Source organism: Hippocampus comes, unplaced genomic scaffold (genome assembly GCF_001891065.2).
Source record: "Hippocampus comes isolate QL1 unplaced genomic scaffold, H_comes_QL1_v1.1 scaffold85, whole genome shotgun sequence".
NCBI classification, from domain to species: domain Eukaryota; kingdom Metazoa; phylum Chordata; class Actinopteri; order Syngnathiformes; family Syngnathidae; genus Hippocampus; species Hippocampus comes.
The window spans coordinates 3,635,374-3,650,958 of record NW_017805540.1 but is presented as its reverse complement, the minus strand read 5'-3'; the positions used below and the strand labels follow the sequence as shown (position 1 = coordinate 3,650,958).

At 41.5% G+C, this 15,585-nt stretch overlaps 1 protein-coding gene and 1 long non-coding RNA gene across 2 annotated transcripts in view; one reads left to right on the top strand and one right to left on the bottom strand.

Moving 5' to 3' along the window:
• Positions 1 to 555: 555 nt before the first annotated feature.
• On the top strand, positions 556 to 9,812 carry ube2v2 (ubiquitin-conjugating enzyme E2 variant 2). The gene is made up of 4 exons (XM_019879203.1): positions 556 to 681; positions 6,783 to 6,934; positions 8,820 to 8,945; positions 9,026 to 9,812. Exons 1-4 carry the CDS (start codon positions 666 to 668, stop codon positions 9,170 to 9,172), a joined length of 441 nt encoding a protein of 146 aa, XP_019734762.1. The 5' UTR covers positions 556 to 665; the 3' UTR covers positions 9,173 to 9,812.
• The window catches only part of LOC109521370 (uncharacterized), a 21,350-nt gene continuing 13,670 nt past the window's right edge, over positions 7,906 to 15,585 (bottom strand). Inside the window, exon 3 of the long non-coding RNA XR_002169341.1 lies at positions 7,906 to 8,002. This is a non-coding gene — a long non-coding RNA (uncharacterized LOC109521370). The remainder of the gene's footprint in view (positions 8,003 to 15,585) is intronic.

Sequence of the window (15,585 nt, the reverse complement as noted above, 5' to 3'; positions counted from 1 at the left end):
TGATTAAATAAACGTTTATTATAAACGAAACGAAAAAGCAGTTTAAATTAAAAATCAAATAAATGGCTTTAAACAGGGAAAACATAAAATCGTTAGTGGCTAGAGCTAAATTTGTATCAAGAAAAACATAAATCTTTTCGGTTTGTTATTAATTCCCCAACTGAGTAAATTCGTCCCAGCTGTATTTGGACCAAATCTGATAAAAGTACTGAAGAACGGTTAAATTTGGTGGCAGTTGCATCTGGGGTGTAACCGCCAAGGCATGTTCATAGACCAGTATAGGTTTACGAAATGTTGACCACTGTTTTTGGATTATTGGAAGAAAACTTTGAGCTTCAGAGGGACATTGAGGAGTATGAAAACAAAAGTAAGACTTTGTGGTATATGATAATGTAAAGATTTAATTTCCTGGTAGTTTTTTTTTTCCAGTTGTAATTATTTCTTATGTAGTTTGGAGTATGATGTTCTTGTTATTCACAGTTCGGTTTGTTATTTTTTTCATGTTTTATGAATAAGTACTAGTTGGTTAGGAATTTTTAAAAAAAAACCTCCACCGAGGCTGCATCGGAGGAGGAAGAGGGCGTGTCGCCGCCTCGCCGGTGCTGCTCGCTTCCCCGCCGTGCAGTGACGTCACACTTCTCTGTTTCTGGACTCGGCTGAAGAAGATGGCGGCCTCCTCAGGTCTGTGTGCCAAACAAACAAACTAACATATAGCCAGCCTACAAATCGAAATATTGTGGGCGAGCTCGAGCTGACAGCCACGCTTTTGTTTTGCCCCGACGCTCGCGAGAGAATTGTCTAATCAAAAGACGCAATGGTGAAAAGCGCCATGTAACGCGTGTAGCTAGTGGATTGCTAACTAGTAGCCGAGGCGTTGTGGTTAGACGCAATAACTCTTGCGTACGTCTCGCTGAGAAAACGGGCAAACTAACAAGGCAATGACGAGGTTTGAACTCGTCATTTACTTTTAACAAACTACATACTACGTACCGAATGCCTTCTAAGATTAACGGGTCGACGCGAGCATTGTGACCGAGCGGTGTCCGTCAATTCACTGTCGTCTCGATGCTAATAAGTGGGACTAGCTTAGCTGCAGTAATAAAGCGTGCGTGTGGCTCTTGATTAACTGCAATAATGTGTTGCCTGTGTTCACAATGGACTCGATGTGGTTCGCCTGTTGGCGTGCCCCGCTATCTGTGTTACATTTCATCCATGTCAGGTGACGCTAGTGGCATGTACTCCCTTCAGCATTTCCATCGACAGCGTTTTCCCTTTGCTTTATTACACTCTTCACGACGACTTTTGAGATTCTACACATACTGCACATTCGTTGGAGTTTTGAAGCAGAGTGTGGATAAACGCAGCCGTCTAACATTGCTATGCTTTGTTTCAGCAAATAGCAAGAGTAATTTCCCGAGGATGAGAGGTTGCCTCGAAGTTGCTTTGTAATCATTGTAAAACCGATGTCTTAAAAAAAAATACCCCTTGGTTAATAACTTTTGCTTTTTATCCGTGTGCAAGGAAGTGGAGTAAAAGCTTACTCGTAACACAACTTCATGTTTAGCATTGCCAGGTGTTATGTTTCACGTGGGTTAATAACATGGGGAGAAAATAGCAATGGGGTACGCCCAAAATATAACTGAGGTCTCTATTGCGACCCTATGCGAATGCAGTTGGAAAGTCACGAAATCTTTGTGTCATAAATATAAAACAATTCAACGTAAAACCGCCACCAGGTTTGGGTGATGATGATACCGGTGCCAAACTGTAACCGCTTTTCTGATTTTTCATATTTAGCTTTTTTTCTGCCGTTATTTGCTGAAAAACTCACCCATGCCGTGTCATTTTATACCGCTTATCCGGGATCGGATTGCGGTGGCAGCATCTTTAGCAGGGAAGCCCAATTTTCCCTCTCCCCAGCCACATCTTCCAACTCTTTTCCGGAAGGATCCCAAGACATTCCCAGACCAGGTGGGAGACATAGTCTCTCCAGCGTGTCCTGGGTCATCCCCAGGGCCTCCTGCTGGTGGGACATGCCCAAAACACCTCACCAGGGAAGCGTCAAAGAGGCATCCTAATCAGATGCCCGAACCACCTCACCTGGTTCCTCCAGCGGCTCGACTCTTGAGTCCCTCCTAGATGACTGAGCTTCCTACCCTATTGCTAAGGGAGAGCCTGGACACCCTGAGGAGGAAACACATTTTGGCCACCTGTATTCGGGATCTTTTTCTCTTGGTCACTACCCACAGCTCGTGACCATCGGTGAGAGTAGAAATGTAGATCGGCCAGTAAATTGAGAGCGTCGCCTTTCAGCTCAGCTCCTTCTTCACCAGGACAGACCGATACAGAGTCCGCATCACAGTAGATGCTGCACCTATCCGCCTGTCGATCTCACGCTACATTCTACCCTCACTCGTGAACAAGACCCCACAAGATACTTAAACTCCTCCACTTGGGGCAGGATCTCATCCCCGACCTGGAGAAGACACTCCACCCTTTTCTGACTGAGGATCATAGTCTCAGATTTGGAAGTGCTGATTTTCATCTCAACCTCTTCACACTCAGCTGCAAACTGCTCCAGTGAGCGTTGGAGATCACGGCTTGAAGAGGCCATCAGTACCACATCTGCAAAAAGCAGACATGGAGGACTGAGGCTACCAAAGCGGACCCTTCACTGCTTCGGCCCAGAAATTCTGTCCATAAAGGTTATGAACAGAATTGGTGATAAAGGGCAGAAAAACTCACTCATTCACCATTTTTTGTGGTCGGCCAAAGCTTTTGCAATAATACCCTATTTTGACCCCATCTTCTGGTATCTTTGGGACAATCAAACAATTTCAATTGAGTTGAAGACAAAAGTAGTCAAATCCTTTTAGTGTGGGAAGGTGGGTGTCAATTACTCGGAGATTTTAGCTATTGGTGGCAAGACTTGGACCCGATTGGTTCACCGTGTTTTTGAAACGATACTGGTGCTTCCTGCCAATACTGAAAATAGGCCAGTGTTTTTCTTGCCAAGAAAGATTAGCACTCGGGGTACAATATTACCAAAAAGTTTACATTTAAATTTCATTCTAAATTTTGCATAGCAAAGGTGCAATTTGGAAGAGAAAAAAAATAAGACGTCACTATTGGTAACCCATTTGGTAATATTAAATAAATAGGGCTGGGTTTAAAAAAATGATTTATCAATTCAATTCTCCTTTTCATAGCCTGATGTCAATATATAAAACCATGAATTGATCCTTAAAATGCATCTTCCATATATATAAATATATATATTGCTACTGCAGTTCGAGCAAGACGTTTGTATTTGCATCTTTGCTTCTTCTGAAAATACAATTGCTATTGCATGAAATCCTTTCTCCAACGAAAATCAATCAAAGTCAAAAATAAAGTGCATTGATTTTGGAAGCCTGACTCAATGCCCGGTACTACTAATAATTATTGCGCAATGAAACCCAACAATCACAATTTAGCAACACAATCAGCATTTTTTTTAGGTGGTAATAATAATCTATTTGTTTTTTTTTTGGGCCCAAATACAACACTTCTCCTGTTTTACATTTCGTGGTGGACTGAGTTTGTCACGCCATGGACGCCCGCTTGGATTGCTGTCTGCCCGGCAGCTTGCTTCAGCTGGCCGCCCTCCTCGCTTATTCCTCGCTATGCAGAGAAACATGACATTTTTTATCATACATAGTTTAACCCCTCTCAGATGTGTTGAAATACATTTAAATCTGCAAAGACACACTTTTTAAATACATCTAAATGCAAAAAAAAAAAAAAAAATGAAAGCATAAAACGTTTCAAAATTACTGCACAGTGTTGACAGTGCTGTCTGCTCTGAATACCCCTAGATGTCAGTAATGCCCAAGATTTGGAATTCATTAGCTGCTTTTTAAGAGGGAACCATTCTTCAGTCCCTCCCGGAGTATATTCAGGAGTTTCATCTTGCACTGAATGGTCCCGTCCTTCCGAGCCTTCAAAGGTTCGGGAGGCTTTGGGATCATTGTACAACTTGAAATGAATGTGTTTTAGCAACCCATCAGCACAAGGGAATGACAATTCTGTGAGACTGCTTGAATGTAAATTTTTCATTTCTTTATTTTTAGTTCTATGTGGCCTTTTACCGCATTTCATTCAATATTTGTTTCCAATACTGTCCAGTAATAGTTAAATAGTTAATCAGCGATATAGTGGGCCTACGGTAGGTGAGACATAATAGCCGACTGTACAGTTATCGTATGTGGCTGAAGAAGACACACGGCAAAATGATTGAGTGGATCAATAGTTACAACAACCAAGTAGGCTGCTGCATTTTTGCTTCATGTTCATCTTTTTTTTTGTGTGTGTGTGTATGTGTGTTTGTGTGTGTGTCGGAGTGGTTAGTAGTGAATTTGAGAGCGGAAAAAGTTAAAATGGAGGATAGCTATGATTCAAATGGTCCCCCTCCCGTTTGTAAAATGGTGGTAAGACAACGACTGTGAGAATCAATGGATTGTCTTAAGTGCTGGCCACCTTCCACATCTTCATCATTTACAATGCAGCCCGTGACTGTCAGGCTGCTGTGTTCAGTGCCAAAACTCCACAAAGAATATTTTCCATGCATTGAACACTCCTTCTTGTGACTCTGACAGCCCTGTCATTAACTGGGCTGCTGTTACCACGTCGGCCAGAAGAAAAAAAACAGCGGCCATTACTCTAAAAATCATTTGCTCATATAAAATCAGCAGTCAAGTCTTCTTGTGCTCCCCATTGCGCAACTCTTTGCAGACGGGTGATCCAGGAGTGTGACCATGCTAAAACTCTTTGTCACTTTGCATTAAGACACTTAAAGGGGACGTGCGCATTGATCAGTTGCGGGGAGTTCATAGTCAATTCGTCATGTCTTGAGTTGATTCATGCAAAACGGAATGCATGGCATGAGCAACATCAGTGAGCACTCTGACAACTCGAACAACATGAAGAATGTCTTACAGGGGGTCCTCAATTTCCCAAAAAATTATCTTCTTACAACACAAATGTAATCTGAATTTGTACTTAGATTGAAACATGCCAAATAGGTTCCCTCCTTAGGCAGAATTCAAAATTCAATGATTAATTTGTACAGTAATTATATGTTAAAAAAAAAAGACATGAAGTGATGATATCCCCAACATCATCTCAAGCGCTTAAGCCATTTTATTCTTGACCGCAACCGTGTAAAAACTGAACTGTGGGGCTGATAATCATTCCGGCCCAACTTATTTTCTGCATGAAGGGGCCTAGAAGAAGGAGGTAAACACCCTCTTTATTGTGGCAAACAAGTAACGGTAATTAAGCTTAATAGAGATCAGTTTGTTTGCGACTTAGAAAACAATATTTTCCGGTGACTCAAAAGTAGCGTTGGGGTGATGCTTGAAGCAAATGTTTTGTCATTGAGGTGTTTTTATTTTTTAAACCAATCATAAATGTTAGCAAGAGTCAGGATGCACTTCATTTTATCGCATTTGAATGTGATGTGTTCGCTCAGAGCCTTGGGCTTTGCTGCCCTTCCGTACAGTCTACCAATCATTATTTCGGCCAGTCTTTTCATTTTATTGAAGTAAGACATCTCCCCGCACATCCGTTTTCTCTCTTTTTTTTTTTTTTTTTGCTATCAAATCACGGTTGTCATGCTGTAAATCAGGGGTACCCATTACGTTGATCGCGATCGACCAGTAGATCGCGGACTAGTCCCAAGTCGATCCTGAGGGATGGAGAGGAAAAAAAAACCCAAAACATTTGTGTCTGTGCATGTAATATATTTTTTGTGTTAATGCACACTGCACCCTAATCATTCTCTCAATCTCACTTTCACAAAAAGTATTTATAAAAGAAAAGAAAATAAAGCAGGTCACACTGGTGTGTGACTGCATCACCGGAAGTTGTTAGCGCGCAGCAGTTGCAGCTTGTGATCAGACTTGTTGCGCTATATCTTTTATCGTTATCATTATTCTCATTCAGAGTTTGTTTTGTACAATTCACCGAGGGGACGGGCAAAGAATGGGAATCTGGAAGGTTGAGAGAAGCACGAGCTACGATCGTTAACAGGCTGCCTAAGTGCGTCGCACGCCTCAGCGTCAGGCTGTTGCTCATCATGGCATGCGTGCGGATGTGCGTGCGCGCGGTAATGGGTCGATCGCGGGAGGTTGGTTGATTGAAAAGGAGATCTTCGGTCAAAAAAGTTTGGGCACCCCTGCTGTAAATGGTAAATGGGCTGTCACTTATCTCACGCTTTTCTACCTTTGCAAAGCGCTTTACACTGTTTCCTCATTTATGTACTGATGACGCAGCATCAGTAGCAACTGGGGGTTCAGTATCTCGGGGGATAGCTACCTCAAAATGAGACATTAAAAAAAAATATAGAATTATTTGTATTAAGGTATTCTTATTCTGATTACATATATTGTATTTTTTCCCAACAATGCCACAAGATGGCGCCCAAGCCATCCATAAATAGGGAAGTGGTACAAAATGGGTGTCAAGGAAGTATTTTGATCTGTAACATCAGGACTCAGAGACACATTTTTGTATGTTGGGGAAGAGCAAATTTGATTCTTGGCATATTTTTATGAAAGCATGTCACAGAAACCCTTTTGAAACACTTGGAATCTGTTTTAAATGGTGTGCGCGATGGGGAAAAACGAATTTGTCTTTAACATGTTAAAGTGCCGCTGCAAGTTGCAAAAATCTATTGCAGATTTTTAAAAATTTGGAAGTCTTGTTTCTAATCAAATACTGTACATTGTTGGTTGTTGCAGGAGTCATTAAGGTCCCACGCAATTTCCGCTTGTTGGAGGAACTGGAGGAAGGCCAGAAAGGTGACGGCGACGGCACAGTGAGCTGGGGCTTGGAGAACGACGATGACATGACTCTCACGCAGTGGACCGCTATGATCATCGGGCCAGCCAGAGTAAGGACTCGTGTCTCGGTGGAGGCCACCCATCCACTTTATACAGTATTGCGGTTCATTGTTCACACCTCTGCTATATCACAAACTTTTTTAGAAGCATTTTTTAATAGAGATTTTTATAATACACTTACTGAAATGTCCTTGTATGGGGGAAAGGAGAGTCACAGTCGCCAAATACACTTTTTAGCCGATTATTGAGCAGTGTGAAAACACTAAAATGCTTATACCCAATCAGCTCAACTCAATCTGTCTAACAACTCATCCTGAAAACTGAATTTGAAAAACAAAAGTCAAAACAAAATCAAAATTCGCTATCATCAAAACTCCCAAACTATTAACACCGAGTGGGCCACTCTACTAGCAGTGTTGTTTTCGTCAATGGTTATGAAATTCTTTTGTTAACACCCCCTTTCTTCATGACTATAACCACACCCCCTTTCTTCATGACTATAACCAAACGATGGACAAGCTAAACGTGGCTCTTTGATGACTAAAATATGATGTCACGCATGTGAGCTTTCGTTGACGATACTGGAGAAAATAGCGTGTGGTCTGTCAAGATACAGTATTCAAAATGCATGTCATCTCCTTGCTGTTGTGCACATAATCCGTCTGTCAAATATATCAGCAATGCTGCTGCAACCTATCTTTGTTTGGTCACGCCCACCGGGGCTTACGCCGGCACAACACAACACAGCGGTAACGGTAAATGTGGCCACAAACTAGGTGGAAAGGATAGTACGAATCTCAAGCGCTCACCACACCACACTGATTTATTTTTTTTTGCAGGTAAGTTGCAACTAGTCCTGTTAACACCGCATACTGTACCTGTACACATTTGCAAGCAATCGGTGCTACGCGGCAGTTGGTTTGTGGTGAATGTCATTATCTTAAAGTTTTCCATGTAACTCCTGGCGCAAATGGGCTACCTTAAGGCTTAAATTGTTTTGGTTGAGCTAACGTCATGGCTAACGTCAATTCATTCGCCTGTTGTGCGTATACTCAAATATTAAAAGTAGATTCAGGCACTTGTAGGAATTATAACACAAGCAGGTTATGGAGTATTTTCTCCGAAATGTGTGAATTATTCCTCTTATATCACACAGGTGCCTCACTGCTGAGCTGCAGTGATGGAATCGCAGTGTAAAATCATCCACACTCTCAGCTCTGACGATGAAAATAGTGTTAATTTAAGATAAGAAAACCTTTATTTGTCTCACAATGGAGAAATTCCCAATTTACAGCAGCAAAATTATGAAAGGGAGAAGTCGAAGAACAAAAAGTATATAGATATAAATTATAAAATATAGATACAAGCATATATTTTTAAAAATTACACCAGAATTGCACTAGGGATAGGAGTCCTCGCTGGTCTATGTTGTTAAAACATTGTTTCTTTCATTTGGTTTATTTATTTTTGCTTAAAGTGCCAGGTTTGTTTCATACTTTTCAGTGTTCCTCATCCATTGCTCATATTTTGGGAAAGTGTGTGTTGAGCAGGTTGATTCACAGAAATAAATAATGTGACTAAAACTAATCAGCATTTCTGCCCAAAAGACTCAATCTAAAATGGCTGCCAAAAACAATGTGTACTGGGTCGGCCCTGCCTCTAAAAGACGCACACACACACACACCAATACTCACTTTCCGTTTTATGCTGGCACTTGTTTTGGTGTGTGTGGGCGTGGGCGTGGGCGTGTGTGTGTGTGTGTGTGTGTGTGTGTGTGTGTGTGTGTGTGTGTGTGTGTGAGAGAGAGAGAGAGAGAGAGAGAGAGAGAGAGAGAGAGAGAGAGAGAGAGAGAGAGAGAGAATCTGTATGAAAAATGCTTTCACCATCAGGTCTGGAATGATAAAAGGGTCCACTTTGCCGCTCCTGTCTTTTCAGACCAATTACGAGAACAGAATATACAGCCTGAAAGTGGAATGCGGACCCAGGTACCCAGAAACAGCCCCGGTTGTTAGATTTGTAACAAAAATCACCATGAACGGGATAAATAATTCCAATGGGACGGTAAGCGAGCTCCTCTCATACATCCTAAGTTGCATCCGTTCACCGGCGTCACCTGTCAACTGCTTATGTTTGTCCTGCAGGTGGACTCGCGTAGCATACCAGTATTGGCCAAATGGCAGAATTCTTATAACATAAAAATTATCCTTCAAGAGTTAAGGCGTCTGATGATGTCCAAAGAAAATATGAAGCTTCCGCAGCCACCAGAAGGACAAAGCTACAGCACTTAATCACCATGGATTGTTTTGACCCCTCTGTCTTAAAAAGCCGATGTAGAAATATCATTTTCAACAAAAACAACAAGAAAACAAAAGAGAGAAACATTGCACATCAACAGTATTGCCCATGCAAGAGCAGGATTGGACTCTGGCATTATGGCCTGGCTCTTTCAAAAAACAAAAACAAAAGTCATCCCTGCAGTTGATCACAAGAGATGCCAAGAAGAGTTAATGAAATGACTATTATGTTCAAGCTGTACCAGCAAGAGTGCTGCTTTTTGCTTGCCCAATGACTGATCACCGATGAAGTTGTGTAGTTGTGTACACACCACGGCCCGACGAGAAGACTATTTTTTTTTCTCTTGTTTTTCCACATTCAACATGCAGGTGGCTCCTTACAGAACTGTGACTGTAGTCTCCAAGTAGTGTCATGAGGTGAGAGAATTTTTTTTTTAAATAAATATATAAATATATATTATGTATTTGACACAATACCGGTGTTTCTGTTCTCGCGGTCTTGCTCTCTGACATGTAACAGACGTTGAAGCCTGTTCTGTTCCGGAAAAAAAAAAAAACAACAACTTGCATTTAACTTCGAGTGGAAATGGCAGGTGTCTGAACTTGTGATTTTCCTGCAATTAAAACTCACTGCAAAAAACCAACAATGTCCTGAATGCTTTTTAACTTGTTCTGTTTTTATTGTTAGCCGAGCAATATATAAAACTTCCTCGCAGCCAAGAAGTTATGGGTTCAAATTCAGCTCTGGGGAGTCTGAGGCGTTTGTGTGTGTGCTCTCTGTATTCTAGTGGCTTTTCTACCTCCTACTTCTACAGTAACGTGCATTTTAGGTAGGGATAGACAGATACTGATTATTAAGTCGTCAAGGAGGCCTATAAGCAATATTTGAAGCCAATATTCATTTTCGATAAAAGGGAAAATATTGGCGTCAAAAAAATGCTCACTCTGTTGAAATATTTTAAAGCACATCGGATCGAGCAATTTTTCAGATTTGCAACATGTTGAAGTTTTTTTTTAATTTTTTAAATTGTATTTTTAATTTTTTTTTTAATCTTCAACAATAAACATCTTTGTTTTAAAATTCTAACAAAAGGTTCAGGATGCTCGTGGCATGTCTTTAAAGTTAAAGTTTAAAGTTGAATAATAATGGAAACAATAGCTCCCTATAGTTTCAGACAGAAAATGAAAGTTTCTGAAAATTGAAATCTTAAAGCAGAATTGAAGTAAAAAAAAATAAAAAAAAAATCTTACCAATAATATGATCCATGCACGCCTTCTAATCTGAAGACAGCATTCTGATTATATACAGGGCATGTGTGCATGTACATGCTTTCGTTGGTGACAAACGAAAGCCGAATGCTTTTCTGTAACCATATTTGTGGACTCTGAATTTAGTAGCAAATTCCAGCCGTTTTTAGCCATGTCAGGGGGCGGCCATTTTTACACTTGCTCTCAACCAAAAATTACATCACGGTGCCCAATGGCTCAACTAACAATCAGTCTTAGCTCACCAGTTTTCTATGTTTGATCATGTGATGTTCACAAGGTGAGCCGTTAGGCACTGTGGTTTTATTTTCAGTCGCCAGTTATCTAGATGTGACCTGCTATTGGCCAGCTCCTCCCCAAAGTGAGCTATGTGGGCTCCAGCTCACCTGCGACCTTTGAAGGAGAAACCTGTAGAAAACGAATGCATGTTTTGGGATTTAGGTCTGCGCCGCAAGAAGGCGCTGTCTGACTGCCGAGTCATGTTAAAAAAAACACTTAAAATGATGTTGGAATAATGTAATCACAGCCATTTATTGCCAGCAACACTCAAATCTCCAGATTTTTTAAAAATATATAAACTATGCTCATCATGACTGATTGTGCACACAAGCCTTTCTTAATCTGTGCATCAATTCTCATTTTACCAGTAAATATTCAGTCTTTTAGAGCATTCTTCACTAAGACTTTTGGATGTTTGCTTTCTTCGTCTAATTCTCGAGAAGCATGTAAAAGTGGCTTTGTTGTGGAGTTGCACGGTGCGGGCGGTTTGATCTGTTTCAATGATGCTTTACCTGCTTAAGGAAGTCGTTTGAAATGATTGTTTTCAAAGGTGGAATCTTGCAGGATTAACATAGTTTGCTTCTCTTAATACAGCACCGCCACAATGAATCGACATCAGTCAAATCCTCATTGATGTTTTCATTGATTATTCATTAGCCCGGTAAAAGTAAACATAATCATGATGGATAATGCCTTTTGAAAATGGACCCAAATTTTGACAGAAAGATCCTTTGTTGCGTCGAGCCCATAACAGTAGATCCAGCCTTCTTGCAGGAGACCATGGACTATGACTGAATTCCATTCATACAGTGTCAACACTCACACAAATTTGTACATAAATCAGAATATGCCGTAGTCTATCACTAACTGAGACTACTCAACTGTATTTATAGAGCACTTTAAAACAACCGCCGCTGTATACAAAGTGCTGTACGTTGTGCAAAAACAATTCAAACATCAACAACCAAACAATACATTAATAACAAAGACATTAGAAAGCACAAAACAGTGAAACTAAAAATCATGTCACATGCTGAGTCAAAAGCCAAAACGAGGTTTAAAAATGTGCAGCGAAGAGGCTTATAGGGAGCCAGTGAAGGGATGCCAGACTAGGAGTTCTGTGTCCCCTCTTATGAGTACCGGTCAAGAGGCGAGCAGCAGCATTGTGGACCAACTGGAGATGCTTAACGGAAGATTGGCTGACTGAGGACTGGCCCAAATACGCAGGATGGGATGTACAAGGGCCACTGTGAACAAACACCATCAGGTCCGTCTTATTTTCATTGAAATTCAAAATAATTTTGTGCCATCCGGTTCTGGATTTCCTCCAGACAGGATAAAAGTGGTCTCAATGAGGAAGCCTCTTTTTTGCTCAGCGGGACATAGATCTGACAGTCATCCGCATAGCAGCGGAAGGAAATACCATGTTTCCTTCAGATGGAACCTAATGGGAGCAGATACAGCGAGAACACCAGAGGCAACCAGAATTGAGCCCTGTGGAACACCACATTACAATGAGCAGCATTATTCCAGTACATATTCGTGGAAAACAGTGTCAGGTAGCAGAAGGCCTGTTCTGTTACCTCTGTTTGTTGTGATTATATTTATGGCTTACAGGTGTTTTGCCACATAAATGTACTGTACAGTGATCTCTCACATATTTGTGGTTTGCTGTTTCCTGAATTCAGCGATATGTGCATTTTTATGTGCAATGTATCTTCGCTTTAAGCTGAACAACTCAACCATTTGCCATAAGTGTGCTGCTTTTGGAACAAGTAAATAAATAAGTGGCGATATCTGCTTTACTCTTACTCAGCCTGCCCAGCACATGATGCTGTTGTCTAAAAAAAATACAAGTTTGGGTGGGGCATCAATTCCGCTACTTGCACGGTGTGTGTGTGTGTGTGTGTGTGTGTGTGTGTGTGTGTGTGTGTGTGTGTGTGTGTGTGTGTGTGTGTGTGTGTGTGTGTGTGTGTGTGTGTGTGTGTGTGTGTGTGTGTGTGGTTTGCAGCAGAGCTCTGTCCTTGGGTTTTTAAACACGTGCTTCATTTGATACTCTTATACTAATGCTCTAAAAGTGTTTTTCATCAGTTCTACTGTATGCTGCAAATATGACAATGCTTCTGCAGTACTGTGATAGTCCACATACACTGCAGCTCATTTCAATTTGGATGCAAATCGTGGTTATATCAACAGAGTAGGTAAATAGGAGACTCAATTCGCATTGGCCATTGAAGACAGCGAGAAAAGGACTCTGGTGTGTCTGAGTCTAAAAGTGGACCGTAGTCATAGATGTCTGTAACTTGTCCCGACTCGAGGTCTGGCTGAATCATGTGCCTCTTGGCCGTGATGATGATGAGCACCCGCCCCCACCTCTACAAAAAAAGGGAATGAATCCTGTCCTCACTCACAAGGAGGCTAACTTGTATTACGACGTGGATGTCTGTTTGGTGTAATCATGATGAGTCACAAGCCCTGTTACGTGAGCGGATAAAACCAGTCCATTGTGAGGCCTGGTTTGATTTTTCTTTTATTTGCCGGTGGCCCTATCCTCCTGACCTGACTTCTCGATTGTGTTACCCTAGAGGGCGCTGTGCCTCCACCCAGGCCTTGAGTCGTGGCTTCCTCTGTGTGCCCCTTAGAAGCTGCTTGAGTACAGGCTGTCAGGCTTTCGTGAAGTGACATGTTTAGCACTTCGGCTGCAGGAGGTCGCCACATTGCAGGCATGTGTTGTAGCTTCTGTGTGTAGCAGAAGTATCATGTGTGTACTCTTGCACTTAGCATGCCTGTATGTGGGTGTGAAGTGAGTCAGTGTTTTGCTGCAGAAGATGACCCCTATCGCCCCCCTCCTGCCCCTCACATGGGACCCACAGGCAGGACTTCGGAAAGCCAATATCAAGTATCTAGATGGTTGCTCTTCGTCCTTTTTCCACTTGATTTGTTTGTGCCACTCTTCCAGGAATATCTCAAGTTGTTGCGTTCACTCTGCAACATTGCCCATCACCTGACGCCCCCAAAATATGTAAATATAAAAGAGAGCCTCCGGGTAGCAAATATCTGTCACATTTATTCAGCACACTCACTCAAGCCTTCATGTTTTCCAGCAGCTCATTTTAACGGAAGCTCTGAATCGGTCCTCCAGGCCCATCACGCTCATCTTCCCTTCAAACTCGATACCTGCACAAAGGCAACAAGCTATTGCATTCCCACAGATAGTGGCCTCGGCTTTCATAGACGACACCCACCCCCAGTTAGACACAGAGTCCACACCTTTACACTTCATTTTTTCATCTGCTTGGGGGACAACAACTTTGGTGGTTATAACGGCCTTAACTGCTGCTACTTCAGGCTACAGTGTACATCTCTCCAATAAAAGATGATTCGATAGGTAGCTACAATTCAAAGATCCTTCATTTTGAAGTGCTACGATGCAGATTTGATTTGAAAGGTTACGGCTCACTTTGAGAGGGTATAATGCAATTACTTTCTTGGCATTTTACAATACCACTGAACCTTACTTGAACTTATTTACTGTATTGGTCTATACTGGTAGCATTGTATAATATTCCAAATAGGCATCTCCGATCTTATAGCTTAGTAAATAAACATGCCTGGTCACTAATTGCTAAAAATTATGTATTATTAAACACTGCACAAATGAAAGACTTTACTTTAATATATGCCTAAAGCCACAATCAAATGCCTGGTATTCTCTGCAGTTTAGTACATAAATATGCTACTTTGTCTTTTACGATGCAAAAATATAGCATCTGTAGGCTGGAACAGGTCGGAGCCGCAGTAGCTGTTTAGTGCGCTAAGATGGGCTGGAATGCCAGCAGACGTAGAGAAGGACATGGATCTCGTCTGCAGCCGGCAGACTGTCGGGGGCAGGCCTCTGCTGCCAGACTGGTAACCTTTCACCCTCCAGGGCCAATAGGTCCACCTCTTGTTTCTGTTGGTACTGTAAAACGTCTTTCTTTCTTCCTGCTGACAATGGCGAATGTGTCCTTTTCTACTTGGTTGGGCTCAAGCTTCAGACACTGTGATGTTTTAGCAACCCTGGAAAGTTATGGAAAAAAAGGAGCCCGACAGACCAATTTCACTTATTCACATGGAATTCAATGGACAGAATGCATCAAATAAATATGAAGGACCTATACCAGAAATTTGACAATCTCAGACTACGGAAATTCAGGCAGGTATGCTAAACAGATGGAGGCCTCAATATTGCAAAGCTCTTTTGATTACACTCATCTAAAGTGGGGGAAGTATGGCGTCAAAGTCTGATCAATCTTTTTATGGCATTCACCCCACCGCCACCCCCTCTAAGGCCTGTAAAAACCATTCAACACAGAATATGGTGGATGTGTCCGTCATACCGGGATACACAAAAAAAGTCTGAAGGAGCCATGCTTGAGATCAAACAGGTGATCTATGTGTACCTGTACCTTTGAGATCGGTGTCGAGTGGTTAAAATCTTTTGTGACTGAGTCTGAGCAAAATAGTCATTCCTAGGCCATCTATTGGTGAGCACTGTTATTACAACTTAAAACTGCTCTGCTGCAGAAACGTTATTTTCAAAAACTGCCAGTTTCCCATTGTCAAATGTGGGCAGTATGCAACCTATTTGCCGGGAAAATGGGATGCAAGGGCCTATTCATCGGTGCTTTCAATTTTAAACTGTTGTCTTTGTTATTGTGAACATGCACTGATTCGTTCCACAGATATCAATGACAAAAAAGAATAAAACAAACATTTATAAAAGAAACATTCAGTTACCAGGCAACATGAACAACAAAGAGGATTCTGAAGTTTTATTTCAGCTCTGTTGAAAATAACTTTTAACATCTAATGACAAGAGA

What these genes read in the sequence shown, in the direction of transcription:
- ube2v2 (XM_019879203.1), top strand. An exon ending in TGATCATCGGGCCAGCCAGA is followed by an intron (nt 6,935 to 8,819) that starts GTAAGGACTCGT and finishes CTGTCTTTTCAG; the next exon opens with ACCAATTACGAGAACAGAAT. An exon ending in TAAATAATTCCAATGGGACG is followed by an intron (nt 8,946 to 9,025) that starts GTAAGCGAGCTC and finishes TTTGTCCTGCAG; the next exon opens with GTGGACTCGCGTAGCATACC.